We start from the raw sequence: 14,869 nt of genomic DNA on the forward strand, positions 1-14,869 counted from the left end.
TCTTAACCCATACAGAGTCATGCTTTCTTTTTTAGAATCCTCACATTTTGCCACAGTTATTTACGTAGCAGAATTCCACAACCAGCTATTGACAGTTTTGATCAATCAGATCAACTGATCACAATCAACAAGAGTCACCTTGTCCCATGACTACACATTAAATACTTACTTGCACCTAATATTGCTCATTTACTCTTAATATTAAATTATCTTGTACAAATAATTAACGGGCACAGGTGACCTTTTGGCCAATAGTACTATCATTCCTATTCATTCCCTCTTTTGGTCTATCTACTTTCTCGGAAATTCATACGCTTGACAGATAAAACAAAAAGTGGAGTCTTGGTTAGAGCAAGTCACTCTATTCTTTTTTACCAGACATAATTGTGAAAGTACAAGAGGGGGTGAATTATAAGCCTGTTAAAAAATTTAGTCGACTATTGTTCGGTGTCAGTCGACTGATAGCGAGACAGCCTGCACAAAATTATTTGTCCTTCGATTTGCATAAGTATAAACCACAATAAATAGTAAGAGTGCAGAATATAATATGAGAGTAATAAAATAAATGACACCAGCAATTTTTATACTGGTTCGGAACCAATGTGGTATCCTAATCCAGTCCCCTTGGGTTGCAAGGAGATTATCTTTTTAAGCTCTTTGTAGTTTGAGTTGAGTACAGCCTTTGTGGTTTTCCTCGTTCACCACCAACGTTTACAAGATTGATTTTCACTCGCTCACCAACAACGAACAAGGGTTGGTTTTGACACGCTCACCAACAACGCACAAAGTTGATTTTTCACTCGCTCACCAAAGAAACGAACAATGACACAACCTCTTAATACAAAGCCTCACCAACTATACTATATCCCTCTTCTTTTAGTTGTTTACACAGTAAGTCACTCAGAATTACAATGCTTATGAAAAGTAGAGCAAAAAACTTGAGAAGGTTAAGACAAAAGTATAATTGGCTGCGTGAATTAAATTGTTGCACTTGCTTTGTCTTTTATACTTGGTCTTGAATAGTCTAGCCGTTGAACTGGTCTTCTAATTTTGGAAAAGAATTTCCTTTGTTGTTGACTTGATGTGTGTCTTGATTCATGCTTCCAGATTCATTATTGGTAAGGAAAGAAATCCTCATTCCAAAAAGACTTTTCCTTTTGTAGTAAAATGTTAACGCCCCATCAATATAGTAAGTGCTCCCAATTTCAATTCTTCTCCACGCGAGGTCCAATCAAAACAGATCCTTTATATTTACTTCCTTGATGGCCTCTTTGCTTGAAACTTCTATTCCATTTAAGTATTAATTCAATCAAAAGTGTTCCTTCCAAATATAAAAATCAATCATCACAACTTCCTTTAAGTCAATATATGAAGATCTCTTATATTACGAAATGAATATTTACCATCCCGGGCTAATGCAATAATATTCCTTTCCATCTGTGCCAATCTTGTGCATAATAATTTATTCCATAAGTGCTTTCCTTCCATGCATAGATCTTGGAAGTATAATTTATTTCCATAAAGAAACTTGTAGCAATTTACCAAATAATCTGAATAGTCTTGCCTTAATATTGTAGTAAAATCCATCCACCCTCTTTCCAAGCTTGCGGTAGATATATTATACACCTTGATTTGAGTAAGCTTTTCTTCCATAATTCCATCTTGTAATATCTTCTTTTCCATATTTGCTTGTATCTTCACCGGATCCGTCTTCATCAAACAAGCCTATACCAAAAATAAATTTACCGCAAGTAAATGTTCTTTTATTAAAACTTATGTTGGTTTGTTATCATCAAAATTAATAGGTGAAACCTTGGACCTAACAAATTGGAGAAGCTAAAATATGTTTTCTTAGAGAAGATGTACTACAAAATCATAATTTGTAACTCTTCAAATTGCCAAGACAAAATGGTCTGGAAATATCTAGAGTAGGTTTGCATATCAAAAACTAGCAAGTTTATTCATTCACCTAAAAGGTATGAAAGGGGGCTGCTTTGCTTGCTTTTCTCTCGGCTGAAATTTTGGGTCTTTGTTAATTTACAGTTTGCTAAACTCTCATTTGGGTGTGACTTCTTGCGGTTATTTTTTTTTTTTTTTGGGTTAAGGGTCGAAAACACACCTCAAGTATCACCTATTTTTGAGTTTCCCACCTGAACTATCAGGTGTAAGAGTTTTCTACCTAAACTATTACCCCTGTGTTTTGCAAACTAATTGATGATAGTTTAGGTAGAAAAAGTGAATAAGTGATAATTGAGGTGTGTTTTACAAACTAATTGGTGATAGTTTATGTGGGAAACTCTCACCTGATAGTTCTGATAGGAAACTCAAAAATAGGTGATAGTTTATGATCTGAATTGAAATAAATAATTTCATTAACAATTAACAATAAAAGTTAAGAAAAAATAACAAAAATTAAATGTTAAGAGCTTTCTTTTATTTCTTAAACCTTGTGTCCAGTCAAACTAAGACACTTAAATTGAAACGGAGAGAGTGAAATTTTTTCTGAATCATTGTGAAGAAAAGCAAAACTGAACAGTCGACTACTCTTCTAGTCAATTAGAAATTATTTTAAATACTTCCAACTATGTTAGTTTACGATATGTCAAATTATCTCTTTTTTAATTTAAACAAATATGGAGTTTTCTACCTTGATTTTAGGTCCGAGCTTATCATGGGCTTCCAAAGACTAGTATATATCTATATAATCTTGCTAACATACTATATGAAGGTAGTAAGTTAGCTATGTCCCCATATATATATATATATATATATATATATTGGTCAACTAGGCATATTTCAATTTCAAAAGCAAATAAGGTCTGGTCAAGTAATCTCATTAATAATAGCATAGTTTGTTCTACACAGAAGATGTTCCAATAGGCTAGTTAGCATAGATCTTGATAATATTATGTTTGCCAAGTACTGTAAAACCTCTCTAAAGTGGCAGTGTTAGTCCGAAAATTTCATAGCTGTTATAGTGAGGTGTTGTTATGTATGTATATTGACATTTGATTTTTGAATCTCATTTAGCTATTATAAACAAAAATACGCAAAAATTTATTTTTCTGTAATTTTTATGTTATAAATGAAAAACAAAATACTTGTTAATATCTATTTCATTAATTAAAATTGTACAACAACAACAACATACCCAGTGAAATCCCACAATGTGAGGTCTGGGAAGGGTAAAGTGTACGCAGATCATACCCCTATCTCGGAAGACAGGGAGACTGTTTCCGAAAGACCCTCGGCTCAGGAGAAATCACAACGAGAAAGGTTAGATAAGCACAAGCAGTTCAAAGCAGAATGCAAATGAAACTAAAGAAAGCGAATAAGTCAAAATAAAGCAGTCTGGAAAAAAAGGGAACAATAGCTACCACAGATAAATAAGATAATCGAAGTACAAGAAACCACATATAGTAGCAAGAAACAAAGGGCAATAGACTATAGATCGAAACAACGACTACCTACTAGCCTTCTACCCTAATATGAGTCCTCCAAAATCTCCTATCTAAGATCATGTCCTCGGTAAGCTGATCCTGCGCCATGTCCTGTCTCAGCACCTCTCCCCAATACTTTTTCGGCCTACCCCGACCTCTTCTGAAACCATCCATAGCTAACCTCTCACACCTCCGCACTGGAGCATCTGTGCCTCTCCTCCTCACATGCCCAAATCATCTCAATCTCGCTTCCCTCATCTTGTCCTCCACTGATGCTACTCCAACCTTACCCTAAATATCTGCATTCCTAATTCTATCTCGCCTGGTGTGCCCACACATCCATCGCAACATTCTCATTTCCGCAACTTTCATCTTTTGGACGTGAGAGCTCTTGACTGCCCAACACTCTGCCCCGTATAACAAGGTCGGTCTCACAACCACTTTGTAGAACCTACCTTTAAGTTTTAGTGGCACATTCTTATCACACACCACTCCTGAAGCAAGCCTCCATTTCATCCACCCTGCGCCAATACGATGTGAGACATCATCATCAATATCCCCATTTTCTTGTATAATAGACCCGAGATATTTGAAACTTCTTTTCTTTGGGATGATCTGGGTAACAAGTCTCACTTCCATGCCAAACTAGTGACTAATAAATTCGTAACTAGTTGTACTGTATCGATAAAGAATTAAAATCTAAAGAACATATGCATTTTAAATTAATTGAAAATTTAAATGTTTCAAGTTTGACATAAAATTCTACCATTATAGGTTGTTTCTTAAATTTCAGTCTTTTAGTGATAATATAACACTTGAATTAATGATGATTTTTTTCCAAACTTTTAGCAAAAAGGAATTTGATTACCAAAATATTTTAATATTTTTCTTATGCATAATATGTTTCTCACAAAATATTAGCCCTTCTTGTTCAAAAAGAGTGTCCACTAGATCATTTGCCCACCTCTTAAGAAAATACTAACTCTTAAGCAAAACTAGGTTATTGGACTAAACTATCCCAAATTAAATAGGTGATTTGGTCACCTAATACTTAATAAGGGTAAGTCTGAAAATATAATGTCAATTCTTTCTTGATTTGGTAAGCGAACGCTCTTTTGAACCAAAAAAAATAACGCTAAGTGGATACTCTTTTTGAATCGGATCGAAGGAGTATTACACAATATTTGAGTATGACTGTTATAGAGAGATAATTTTACAAAGAGTGTGCCGCTATAATGAATGTCACTACAGTTATTGGTAGAATATTGTTATAGAAAAGTAAAATATAACATAAAAAATCGGTTTCGGAGAAAATCAGGCCGTAATAATGAAATATTGTTATAACGAATAATAATTATAGAGAGGTTTGACTTTATAAGCATTTGACACGTTGCATCTTATGGCATTAATTTTAACCAATGGGTTCATGCGGACAGATGATTCCACCGAAGACGGTAATTAGTAGGAAAAAAAGTAAATAGGCAAGAGTAAAGTTAGCTGGTATAATCAACTGCTGCAGTCAAACACTTAGAACTAATAAGAACCAAAAATGACAATCACAACGAATCAATGTTGCAAAGGAATAACAGGCCATACCAGCTGGTAATTAAATTAGAGACGAGCATTTGAGGAAAAACATAACCCACGCTTTGAATGTGATTATCAGAATTTTTGTGCTGATAACATTGTAAAATAAAAGATTAAAAACAGTAACACAAAGAGAATCGAAGAATATGTAAAGAGAAAATAGAGGCTTTTCTATCTCATCAAGCGTCTATCATATCAATTTTCATACCTTTATTTATACTATTACATAAAAGATTACAAAAAGATAATCTTAAACGTAATATTAACTATTGAGATCATGAAAGAGGTTAGTGTGGTGCGGGTAACATCATAAATGAGGCTATGGAGGGATGGGAGTGTCAAAAAAAAAAAAAAAAAGGAAGTCGAATTTGTTGCACAGTATATTTGCGGCAGTCAAGCATGGATTTTCATATTATGACACATTTGTTAGGACTTCTAGCAATGTGGTTCTTTATTTCTTTACCAAAAATGAGCAATCTCCGCAATGGGTCGATTGCAAAGTTAGAAAGTGACATCAAAACCTGAAAAAGATGAAAAAGTTCTCTCAAAATTTGCTTCTTCCACGTCCTATCAATCATCACACTCTTTAAATCGGCTTTTTTTGCGTGTGTGAAATTGTAGTAGACAATTCTACGTCAACTTCTGTGCACTCTCCAACTATGGGGTTTCATAGTTTACTGGAACTTGCTAAAATGTGGTATATGGATCAAGAAATCCAATAAGAGATATTTCAATTACCTTAATTAGTAAGCAAGAAGAAAAAAAAAATTCTAACCTTCATAACCATGTCATTATTTTGAATTTTGGCACCTCTAGCCTCTAGTAGTTTGATTCAGCACGATATCTAACTGCATGTTTACTGAAACTGACAGAGACTTGCCTTTTCTTTCTCTAATTCATTGCTAATTTTCTCTTTAATGGTAAATTTGTAGTCTTATACGACAAAACTGATAGACTATATATTACGAGTTTTGCTGAAGCTACGACAATACCTAAAGAAGAATGATTACTCCAGCGAAGCAGCTCCGATGTATATTCTCTGCAATGACGCTTGTTTTGCCCCTTGTAGTTTTCGGCGCGGATGATGTCCACAGAGCTGACTTCCCTGATACTTTCGTTTTTGGTTCCGGTTCTTCTGCTTATCAAGTCAGTAATTTTTATTTTCACTCCTGCAATTATACGTTTAGATGTACGATTTAATAACTCATATACACTGACTGTGAACAACATGAGTGTCTGCCTTTAAGTGACCTGATATTGCAAAATGTACATCACTTTCATCAGTTTATAGAAGTTAAACTCTTACTTATATAGTGTTGATTAGCAAATACAATAAATCACAGATAACTAGGTAATACATATATGTGTATGGGTGTATACTTCAATATAGATACCGAAAATTAGAATACATACATGACATGCACACAGAGACAGATTCGAGATTTGACGTTTAGGTGTTACTGTAGCAAACTCAAGTTAATTACAATAATAACTGGGTTCATAATAAAATATTTATCAATACCTAGCGGACTTCATAATTAATAGGTAGAGTTTGTGCAAAAGTTACTTATTCATGTGAATTCTATATCTCTGGCGCTGGCCTAATGTATATGTAATATGCATGTGATTATGTGTGTATATATGGATATACAGTGTTAGTTAGCAAATATAGTAGACAGTAAATACTTGACTAGCGGTTCGCTTGGTGAAAGGTTGAAGGGGCAGCATTTGAAGATGGAAGGACTCCTAGCATTTGGGACACCTTTGCTCATGCTGGTTTGTTCTCTTTAACCTTTGTGGTTAATCTCTGAATGTCAAAGTATGTTATGGTTTTTTTAGCAGGATGAACTAATAGATTTGTAAATAATAGAATTATAAATTTTTCTCAGTTTTATTAGAAAGTTAAAAGAAACTTTATTGGTACTAAATAAAATAATATTTTGAAAGATCGTTATGATTTGGGAAAGGCCAGTATATTTGCCGTGTTCCTACAGCAGCAACAACTGACACCTAAATTCTACAAGTTCGGTCCCTAAATTTTCAGGTGGATATGGAGGCGCCACTGCAGATGTATCTTGTGACGCATACCATAAATACAAGGTCTAGAAGACGAAACTAGATCAATTTAACCTTGAGTTCACATAATTGATGATTAATTTGACTGCCCTTAAAATCTGTTTATTGCAGGAAGATGTAAAACTCATGGCTGACACGGGTTTGGAAGGATATAGATTTTCCATATCGTGGTCAAGACTTATTCCTAGTAAGCACTTTTATTCAACTAATAGTGCATATGATGCTGTTATTATTAAGCTTTATCTTCCTTTCTCATACTCGAGTTTTGCTTTCTATGTAGATGGAAGAGGTCCCGTTAATCCTAAGGGATTGCAGTATTACAATAATCTCATTGATGAAATCGTTAGTCATGGTATATATCACATTTCCATGTGCACTAGTTCTTATCTTTTTCAGTAGGAAGTTTGAATTTCACTTCTTGCAAGCAAGATTATGAGTTAATAAATGATCTATCGCTTATCTGATAGACTCCATTGTCCTTTCCTTTTGTTTTCCTTAATTTGTAGGAATTCAACCGCATGTTACTCTATGCCACAGTGATCTTCCACAAGCACTTGAAGACGATTATGGAGGATGGATGAGCCGAAAGATAATGTGTGATGCAGAGTACTTCTAGTTTAGTTCATATGTTGGCTACATATTCTTTATATATAATCGAATGCATAAAAGTTGTTCATGTTTTTCTTTCAGCGATGACTTCATTGCTTACGCGGATGTGTGCTTCAAGGAATTTGGTGACAGAATTTTGCATTGGACTACCTTGAATGAAGTCAATTTATTTGCTCTAGCCGGTTATGATGATGGAATATTCCCTCCAAATCATTGTTCCCCACCTTTCGGAGTGAAACACTGCTCCAGAGGTAACTCTTCGACCGAGCCATACATAGTTGCTCATAATTTACTACTCGCCCATTCAGCTGTGGTGAGACTCTACAGGAGAAGGTACAAGGTATCACCGATAAACATCATAATCCATGAGTGATCACTATCTACTAATGTTCTAAATTCCCAAATGTTTGCTAATAGTGTATATGCTCCAATGCAGTCAACTCAACATGGTTTTGTTGGATTAAATCTCTTTGCTTTCTGGTCACTTCCTTCTACAAATAAAACAGCCGATATAATTGCAGCACAACGAGCTAATGATTTCTACATAGGCTGGTAAGATGCATAAGTGTTTTGGCCTAGCATCTCAAACTTTAACGCTGATGGACTGAAGTTATTTGGTTCATTATAACTCCTATCCTTATTACAGGTTTGCAAATCCCTTGATATTTGGAGACTATCCTGATATAATGAAGAAGAATGCTGGCTCTAGATTGCCCAAATTCACAAGACAAGAATCTAAGCAAGTTAAAGGTGCCATAGACTTCATAGCCCTGAACCATTATTTGAACGCACATGTCAAAGACAACTCCAGCAGCCTGGAAACTGATATCAGAGACTTCAATGCCGATGCAGCATGTCAAGTTAAAAGTAAGAATAATGACTAATGCATCAATCATTATAAAATAAAGATAATGATCCATTTAACTGGCTTTAGAAGACAATATTAATCAGCTAAAATTTGATCGGGTACTGAACCAACGCCAGTTCTTTACTGGATCAGTTTTCTCTGTTTTAGATTTGTCTGATGCAAGATTCAATGCTTCTATCACTTTATTTATGCAGTCATTCTTGGTGGTCCACCTCCAGGCCTGGTGAGGATCGCGACATGCTTCAATTCTATGGTGCACTTGACCTTGTTTATGTTTATTTATTTTTCCATTGACAATATGTTCTGAATCAGTACCCAGTGACACAACCTGGTCTACAAGGAGTACTAGAATATTTCAAGCAATCTTATGGCAATCCACCTATGTATATTCATGAAAATGGTTCCCCCCTTTCTCTTTATCTCTCATTCTCACACACAAACACCCATCAAATACCTATACCTTTGCTTTAAATTTCTGAGCCCAATAAAGTTTTATACGCGTTGGCATCCCATAAAACAAGAACTCTAAAAAACCTGGTGTTATTTGTTTTGGCAGGTCAAATGACACCCCGAAATGCATCGTTAAATGATACAAGTAGGGTACAATATCTGCAAGCTTATATTGGGAATTTGCTTGATGCTGTGAGGTAAGCCCCCTATCTTCACATTACACATTTGCTATTGATGAGAGACTGTAGGCCTGAGCGGAGCTAGGGGCACGAAGGGGTTCATCAGAACTCCCTTCATCAGAAAAGTTATAAGTACTTCATATATAAGGTCAAAATTATTTTGTATGTATTTGTAACAGATATTGAGTTCCCTTAACTTCTTCGTGTGTTTACTTCTTAATATTTTGAATTCCCTTAATGAAAATCATGGCTCCGCCACGAGAGAGACCATAATATCACCCGCATCTCTTTGTTAATATAGGAACGGATCAAATGTCAAAGGCTACTTCACATGGTCATTTTTAGACTGTTTTGAGTTAATGAACGCATATGACTCGGGATTTGGCTTATACTATGTGGATTTGAATGACAAAGACTTAACAAGATATCCAAAGCTTTCTGCACAATGGTACTCTAACTTCTTGAAGGGAAAAGCCTCCAAATATACTGCACTTCTTGAGATTGAGGATAAATTACTTCATTCTTCTCAATAAGTGTTACTTTCCTTCGCGAGTATTGGGTTCTATTGTGTTGTCAATCCAGTTATGGATTTCACAATTCTCTGTTGCAATTTTTACAAATGATGATTATGTCTAGACGATTAGTCTTGTATCCTTGTATGAGGACGAATTTTAATACTAATTACACAGCATAAGAAAATCTATAATGCAGTTATTCTGTAATTCTCATTCTCAGTTGTTTAGTTATGCAAATGAAATGAAATTACATAGGTACATTTTAGATTTAAGGCAAGCGATTGCAGCATTTGCACCTATCAACGAGGCATTCAAGAAATGCTTTTGGCTAGAATAATCGGACATGCAGTTTTACCTCTAAAGAAAGAATACTACCGAAAGGATTAGTGTTCCGTCTTAAAGAACGAAGGCCATTTTAATTCAAATCCCAAACTTAAGGCACTATTTTGAACATCTATTTTGAACATTTTCTCTCATTTTTAAAGGGTTCTCCTGCAATTGTTACTTTGTGAGATATATACTCACTCCGTTTACTTTTACTTGTCTACTATGAACTTTACACACCCCTTAATAAATAATACTGTTAACGAAGTGCATAATTTATCATGATGTCCATACTAATTTGTGTTGGGAAGAAACAAGCAATAACCAAATTGCACGACGAGGTAACAACAGAATAAATACCCAAGTCGAAACTTCCCACACTATTTGAACCAAGAGAAGACAATAAACACTAGCACAAATGGAAATCCAGGCAGCAGCTATACCAACAATAAAATAGCAAAGCAAAAATAAATCGAATGGAAGAGACATCAAATTTACGTGGTAAAACCTCTTCAATGTAAAGAGGAAACATCCACGGGACCTCCGGCCCACAAAAGCTCCACTATAAACAACAAGAGTTACAACAATGTTCTCCAAATGTCAACAACAACAAAGTCAAGCACAGAGCAACAATAAATAAAAGATAGCACCAAAACTAGCGAAGAAAAGAGAGAAATCACCCCCAAAAATGAGCTACTGTTCGTACTATAAAAATGGAGCTATAGACCACATAATCCGATCTCCACCGTTGAAATATAAGAACCAGATGTTGAGAACCCTCAGTTCAAATTTCAGCACGATCCAACGGTTAACGAATCGGGAAACGCAACTTAAAGAGGACTACTGTAGCAGAAAATTTCTGGATGAAAATCTCCTTTCTCTCTCACGTTTTTCTCTCTATATGGCTGCTATGAATTCACTCTTGTGTTCTCAAAATAAGACCTAAATTGATCCTATATATAGAGGAAATTTTGGGCAAAATTGCTTTGGTCCAAATTGGATTGGGTTTTATTAATCCAATTCCACATAGGAAGGGAAAACCCAAAACCTAACAATTCTCCCCCTCCCGACTATGTGGAGGAAACCGTCATCCCAGCGATCAAGCAACACTCTTCAAACTTCCCTCTTGGCAAAGCTTTGGTCAACATATCCGAACCATTATCATCGGTGTGAATCTTCTCAAGTTCAAGCAACTTAGAATCCAACACATCTCTAATCCAATGGTACCTCACATCAATGTGTTTCGACCTACCATGAAATGTAGATTTCTTGCCAAGATGAATAACACTTTGACTGTTGCAATAAAGCACATACCTCTCTTGAGCAAAGCCAAGTTCCTCCATAAATCTCTTCATCCAGAGCAACTCTTTACAAGCTTCAACGGCTGCAATAAGCTCAGTTTCTATAGTAGATAGAGCAACACATTTTTGCAACCTAGATTGCCAAGACACAGCTCCCCCTGCATAAGTAATCAAGTAGCCCGAAGTAGACTTACGAGTGTCAACATCACCGGCCATATCTGAATCAGTGTAACCACAAAGAATAGGCTTTCCTGTCCTAAAACACAAACTCAGACTAGAAGTGCCACAAAGATATCTCATAATCTACTTCACAGCATTCCAATGCTCTCTTCCCGGATTAGAAAGAAAACGGCTGACAACACCAACGGCATGAACAATATCAGGTCTTGTACAAATCATTGCATACATCAGACTGCCAACGGCTAAAGCATAAGGAACTTTCTTCATATCTTCCTTCTCACCATCACTGGAAGGACACTGCTTCGTGCTCAATTTGAAGTGCATAGCTAAAGGTGTTTTGACAACTTTAGCTTTATCCATGTTGAACCTGCGAAGTACTTTCTGAATGTACTTCTCTTGTGATAGCCACAACTTCTTGGCCTTTCTGTCACGAACAATTTGCATGCCAAGAATCTGCCTTGTTGGTCCCAAGTCTCTCATGGCAAAAGACTTATTCAACTCTTCCTTCAACTTCTGAATTCTACAAGCATTCTGATCAACAACAAGCATGTCATCAACATAAAGTAATAGAATGATAAAGTCACCATCAGAGAATTTTTGCACAAAAACACAATGATCTGAAGAAGTTTTCTTGAAGCCCTGTTGACTCATAAAAGAACCAAACTTCTTGTACCACTGCTTGGGAGCTTGTTTTAAACCATACAAGCTCTTCTTCAATTTGCAAACATAATTCTCTTTAACCTTGAGTTCAAAACCTTCTGGCTGCTCCATATAAATTTCTTCATCTAAGTCACCATGGAGAAAAGCAGTTTTAACATCCATTTGCTCAACCTCTAAATCTAGACTTGCAGCCAAGCCCAGAACAACTCGAATGGATGACATCTTCACAACTGGAGAAAAGATTTCATCAAAATCAACTCCCTTCTTCTGATTAAAGCCCTTGACAACCAATCTAGCCTTGTATCGTGCAACTGGGTTACCATCTTCATGTTTCACCCTAAAAACCCACCTATTTTTCAAAGCTTTTCTGTCTCTAGGAAGCTTAACCAGATCAAATGTAAGATTATCATGCAAGGATTTAATCTCATCTTGCATAGCATCAAACCATCTTTCCTTTTCTTCACTATCCATGGCCTCATTAAAACTTTCAGGTTCTCCCCCATCAGTCAAGAGTACAAACACATTGGGAGAATAACGAGATGAAGGTACTTTCTCTCTAATAGATCTTCTGAGAGAACTCTCTGGAACATCAATAGCAACTGGTTGCTGGCCAACCACATCATCTTCCACTGGAGCATCAACAGCATCATGCTGGTCATTCTAAACATGATCACTAGCTTCAGTATCAACTTGATCTTCATTATTTTGAAGGTTTTCTTCGGGTGCAATAGTCACAGGAACTGGATCAACATCAACTAAGCTTTCATTGCTCTGAGAATCAACCTTCTCAGCTTTATCAAAATCTTCAATTGTCTGGTCTTCAAAGAACACAACATCATGGCTTCTAACAAGTTTCTTCTCAACTGGATCATAGAAACGATAGCCAAATTCGTCTTGACCATAACCAATGAAGATACACTGCCTAGTTTTAACTTCCAGCTTTGACCTCTCATCCTTAGGAACATGCACAAAGGCCTTGCATCGGAAGACTCTTAGATGAGCATAAGAGACATCCTTACCAAACCAAACTCTGTCAGGGACATCACCATCCAAAGCAACAGTATGAGATAAATTGATAACATAAGCAGCAGTATTAAGTGCTTCTGCCCAAAATGAATCTGGCAGTTTAGCATCTAAAAGCAAACATCTAACCCTCTCAACTAGAGTTCTATTCATCCTCTCTGCTAAACCATTTAACTGAGGAGTCTTTGGAGGAGTTTTCTAATGCCGAATACCCTGCTGTCTACAATAATTATCAAAGGAACCAATGTATTCACCACCATTGTCTGAGCGGATGCATTTTAGTTTCTTCCCTGTCTGTCTCTCAACCAAGGCCTGAAAAGTCTTGAACACATCAAGTACTTGATCCTTGGACTTCAAAGGAAATACCCAGAGTTTGCGAGAATGATCATCAATAAAAGTCACAAATTAAAGTGCACCACCACGAGAGCTTACTTTAAAAGGACCACACAAATCAGAATGTACCAACTCCAGCAAATCATGCTTTCTTGAAGGTGAATGACACTGAAAAGAAATTATTTTCTGTTTCCCGGCTAAGCAATGAACACATCTATTTAACTTTGCTTGTTTCACTCCAGAAAGCAAATTCTTCTTAGCCAAGTTATCAATCCCCTTCTCGCTCATATGACTCAGCCTTATATGCCATAATTCTGATGAAGTATCATTCTCCCCCAAATTTACTGAGTCACCACAAATGGAGCCCTGAAATAAGTACAAGTCAGACATCTTGTAACCTCGAGCCACAACCATTGAACCTTTAAGAAGCTTCCACTGGCCACCACCAATGGTTTGATCATAACCATCATCATCAAGCTTTCCTACAGAAATTAAATTCAGACGAACATCTGGAGAATGCTTGACATTGTTAAGAACCAACCTCGAACCGTTCTTACTTTTCAAGCAAATTGTGTCAATACCAAGTACCTCAACCTCACTATCATTGCCCATTCGTAAATTTTCAAAATTACCCGGAGTATAAGAAGAAAATAATTCCTTCTTTGGCGTGACATGAGAAGTGGCACCTGAATCCACAAACCAGGTAGACTCATCACAAATAAGATTGATATCATTTTTACCACAAGCAACGAGAAGATCATTTTCAGCAACAACAGCAACACGATTTTCATTATCGCCTTCTTTCTTTTGCCTTTTCTGGTCTCTCTTAAACTTGTAGCAATGTTTCTTGATGTGCCCTTTCAAGTGACAATAGTCATATGTAAGATTCTTGTACTTGGAGGATCTTGACTTGCTTCTACTTTTGCCTCTGTCATTCTGACCTCTGAAGTTACTTCTCCCCCTGTCTTCAGTAACCAAAATATCGGAGTGTGAAGTTGAAGAAGACGACACTTGAGATCTTCTTCTCATATCTTCATTCAAAACACCACTCTTAGCATATTCCATGGTTACACCATCACTGGGAGCAGAATTAGTCAAAGAAACTCGAAGAGTTTCCTAAGAGTCTGGAAGAGTATTAAGAAGCCAAAGTCCATGTATTTCTTCATCAAACTTGACACCCATTTCAGACAGCTGATCAAGGACACCCTGAAAATCATTGATATGATCAGAAATAGGACTGCCCTCTTTGTATCTAATATTCATCAATTGTTTCAGTAGGAACAACTTGTTATTGCCAGCCTTCGAAGCATAAAGCGTCTCGAGC

The 14,869-nt window shown here is 36.2% G+C and overlaps 2 protein-coding genes across 5 annotated transcripts; one reads left to right on the top strand and one right to left on the bottom strand.

Annotated features, from left to right (window-relative positions):
* Positions 1–578: 578 nt before the first annotated feature.
* Positions 579–5,767, bottom strand: LOC132608921 (uncharacterized). 4 transcript variants are annotated; one of them, XM_060322724.1, is made up of 4 exons: positions 5,037–5,767; positions 3,152–3,251; positions 1,404–1,725; positions 579–1,284 (listed from the first exon to the last, which is right to left on the bottom strand). In XM_060322724.1, the coding sequence occupies exons 1-4, from the start codon at positions 5,063–5,065 to the stop codon at positions 1,232–1,234; spliced, it is 504 nt and encodes a 167-aa protein (XP_060178707.1). In that variant the 5' UTR covers positions 5,066–5,767; the 3' UTR covers positions 579–1,231. The 4 variants fall into 4 exon arrangements, 2 of the variants coding, with proteins under 2 accessions (XP_060178707.1, XP_060178706.1); XM_060322723.1 differs by having other exon boundaries at positions 579–1,321; XR_009570613.1 differs by lacking the exon at positions 3,152–3,251 and having other exon boundaries at positions 579–1,725.
* Positions 5,768–6,001: 234 nt separating this feature from the next.
* LOC132608915 (beta-glucosidase 11-like) lies at positions 6,002–9,931 on the top strand. The gene is made up of 13 exons (XM_060322714.1): positions 6,002–6,173; positions 6,740–6,803; positions 7,072–7,127; positions 7,215–7,290; positions 7,384–7,455; positions 7,610–7,697; positions 7,794–8,052; positions 8,149–8,264; positions 8,359–8,579; positions 8,775–8,803; positions 8,893–8,980; positions 9,137–9,227; positions 9,511–9,931. The coding sequence occupies exons 1-13, from the start codon at positions 6,030–6,032 to the stop codon at positions 9,740–9,742; spliced, it is 1,536 nt and encodes a 511-aa protein (XP_060178697.1). The 5' UTR covers positions 6,002–6,029; the 3' UTR covers positions 9,743–9,931.
* The last annotated feature ends 4,938 nt before the right edge of the window (positions 9,932–14,869 follow it).

This window comes from Lycium barbarum, chromosome 9 (genome assembly GCF_019175385.1).
Source record: "Lycium barbarum isolate Lr01 chromosome 9, ASM1917538v2, whole genome shotgun sequence".
NCBI classification, from domain to species: Eukaryota; Viridiplantae; Streptophyta; class Magnoliopsida; order Solanales; family Solanaceae; genus Lycium; species Lycium barbarum.

Bases quoted from the DNA above. Each gene is read 5' to 3' on its own strand.
- LOC132608915 (XM_060322714.1), top strand. From the start codon at position 6,030: ATGATTACTCCAGCGAAGCAGCTCCGATGTATATTCTCTGCAATGACG. The intron at 8,804-8,892 runs GTGAGGATCGCG...GTTCTGAATCAG, and splicing joins GTGGTCCACCTCCAGGCCTG to TACCCAGTGACACAACCTGG. The intron at 8,981-9,136 runs GTTCCCCCCTTT...TTGTTTTGGCAG, and splicing joins TATGTATATTCATGAAAATG to GTCAAATGACACCCCGAAAT.
- LOC132608921 (XM_060322723.1), bottom strand. From the start codon at position 5,065: ATGCTCGTCTCTAATTTAATTACCAGCTG. The intron at 3,252-5,036 runs GTATGGCCTGTT...ATTTCTCCTGAG, and splicing joins TCTAATTTAATTACCAGCTG to CCGAGGGTCTTTCGGAAACA. The intron at 1,726-3,151 runs GTATGTTGTTGT...TTTTTGGTATAG, and splicing joins ACATTGTGGGATTTCACTGG to GCTTGTTTGATGAAGACGGA.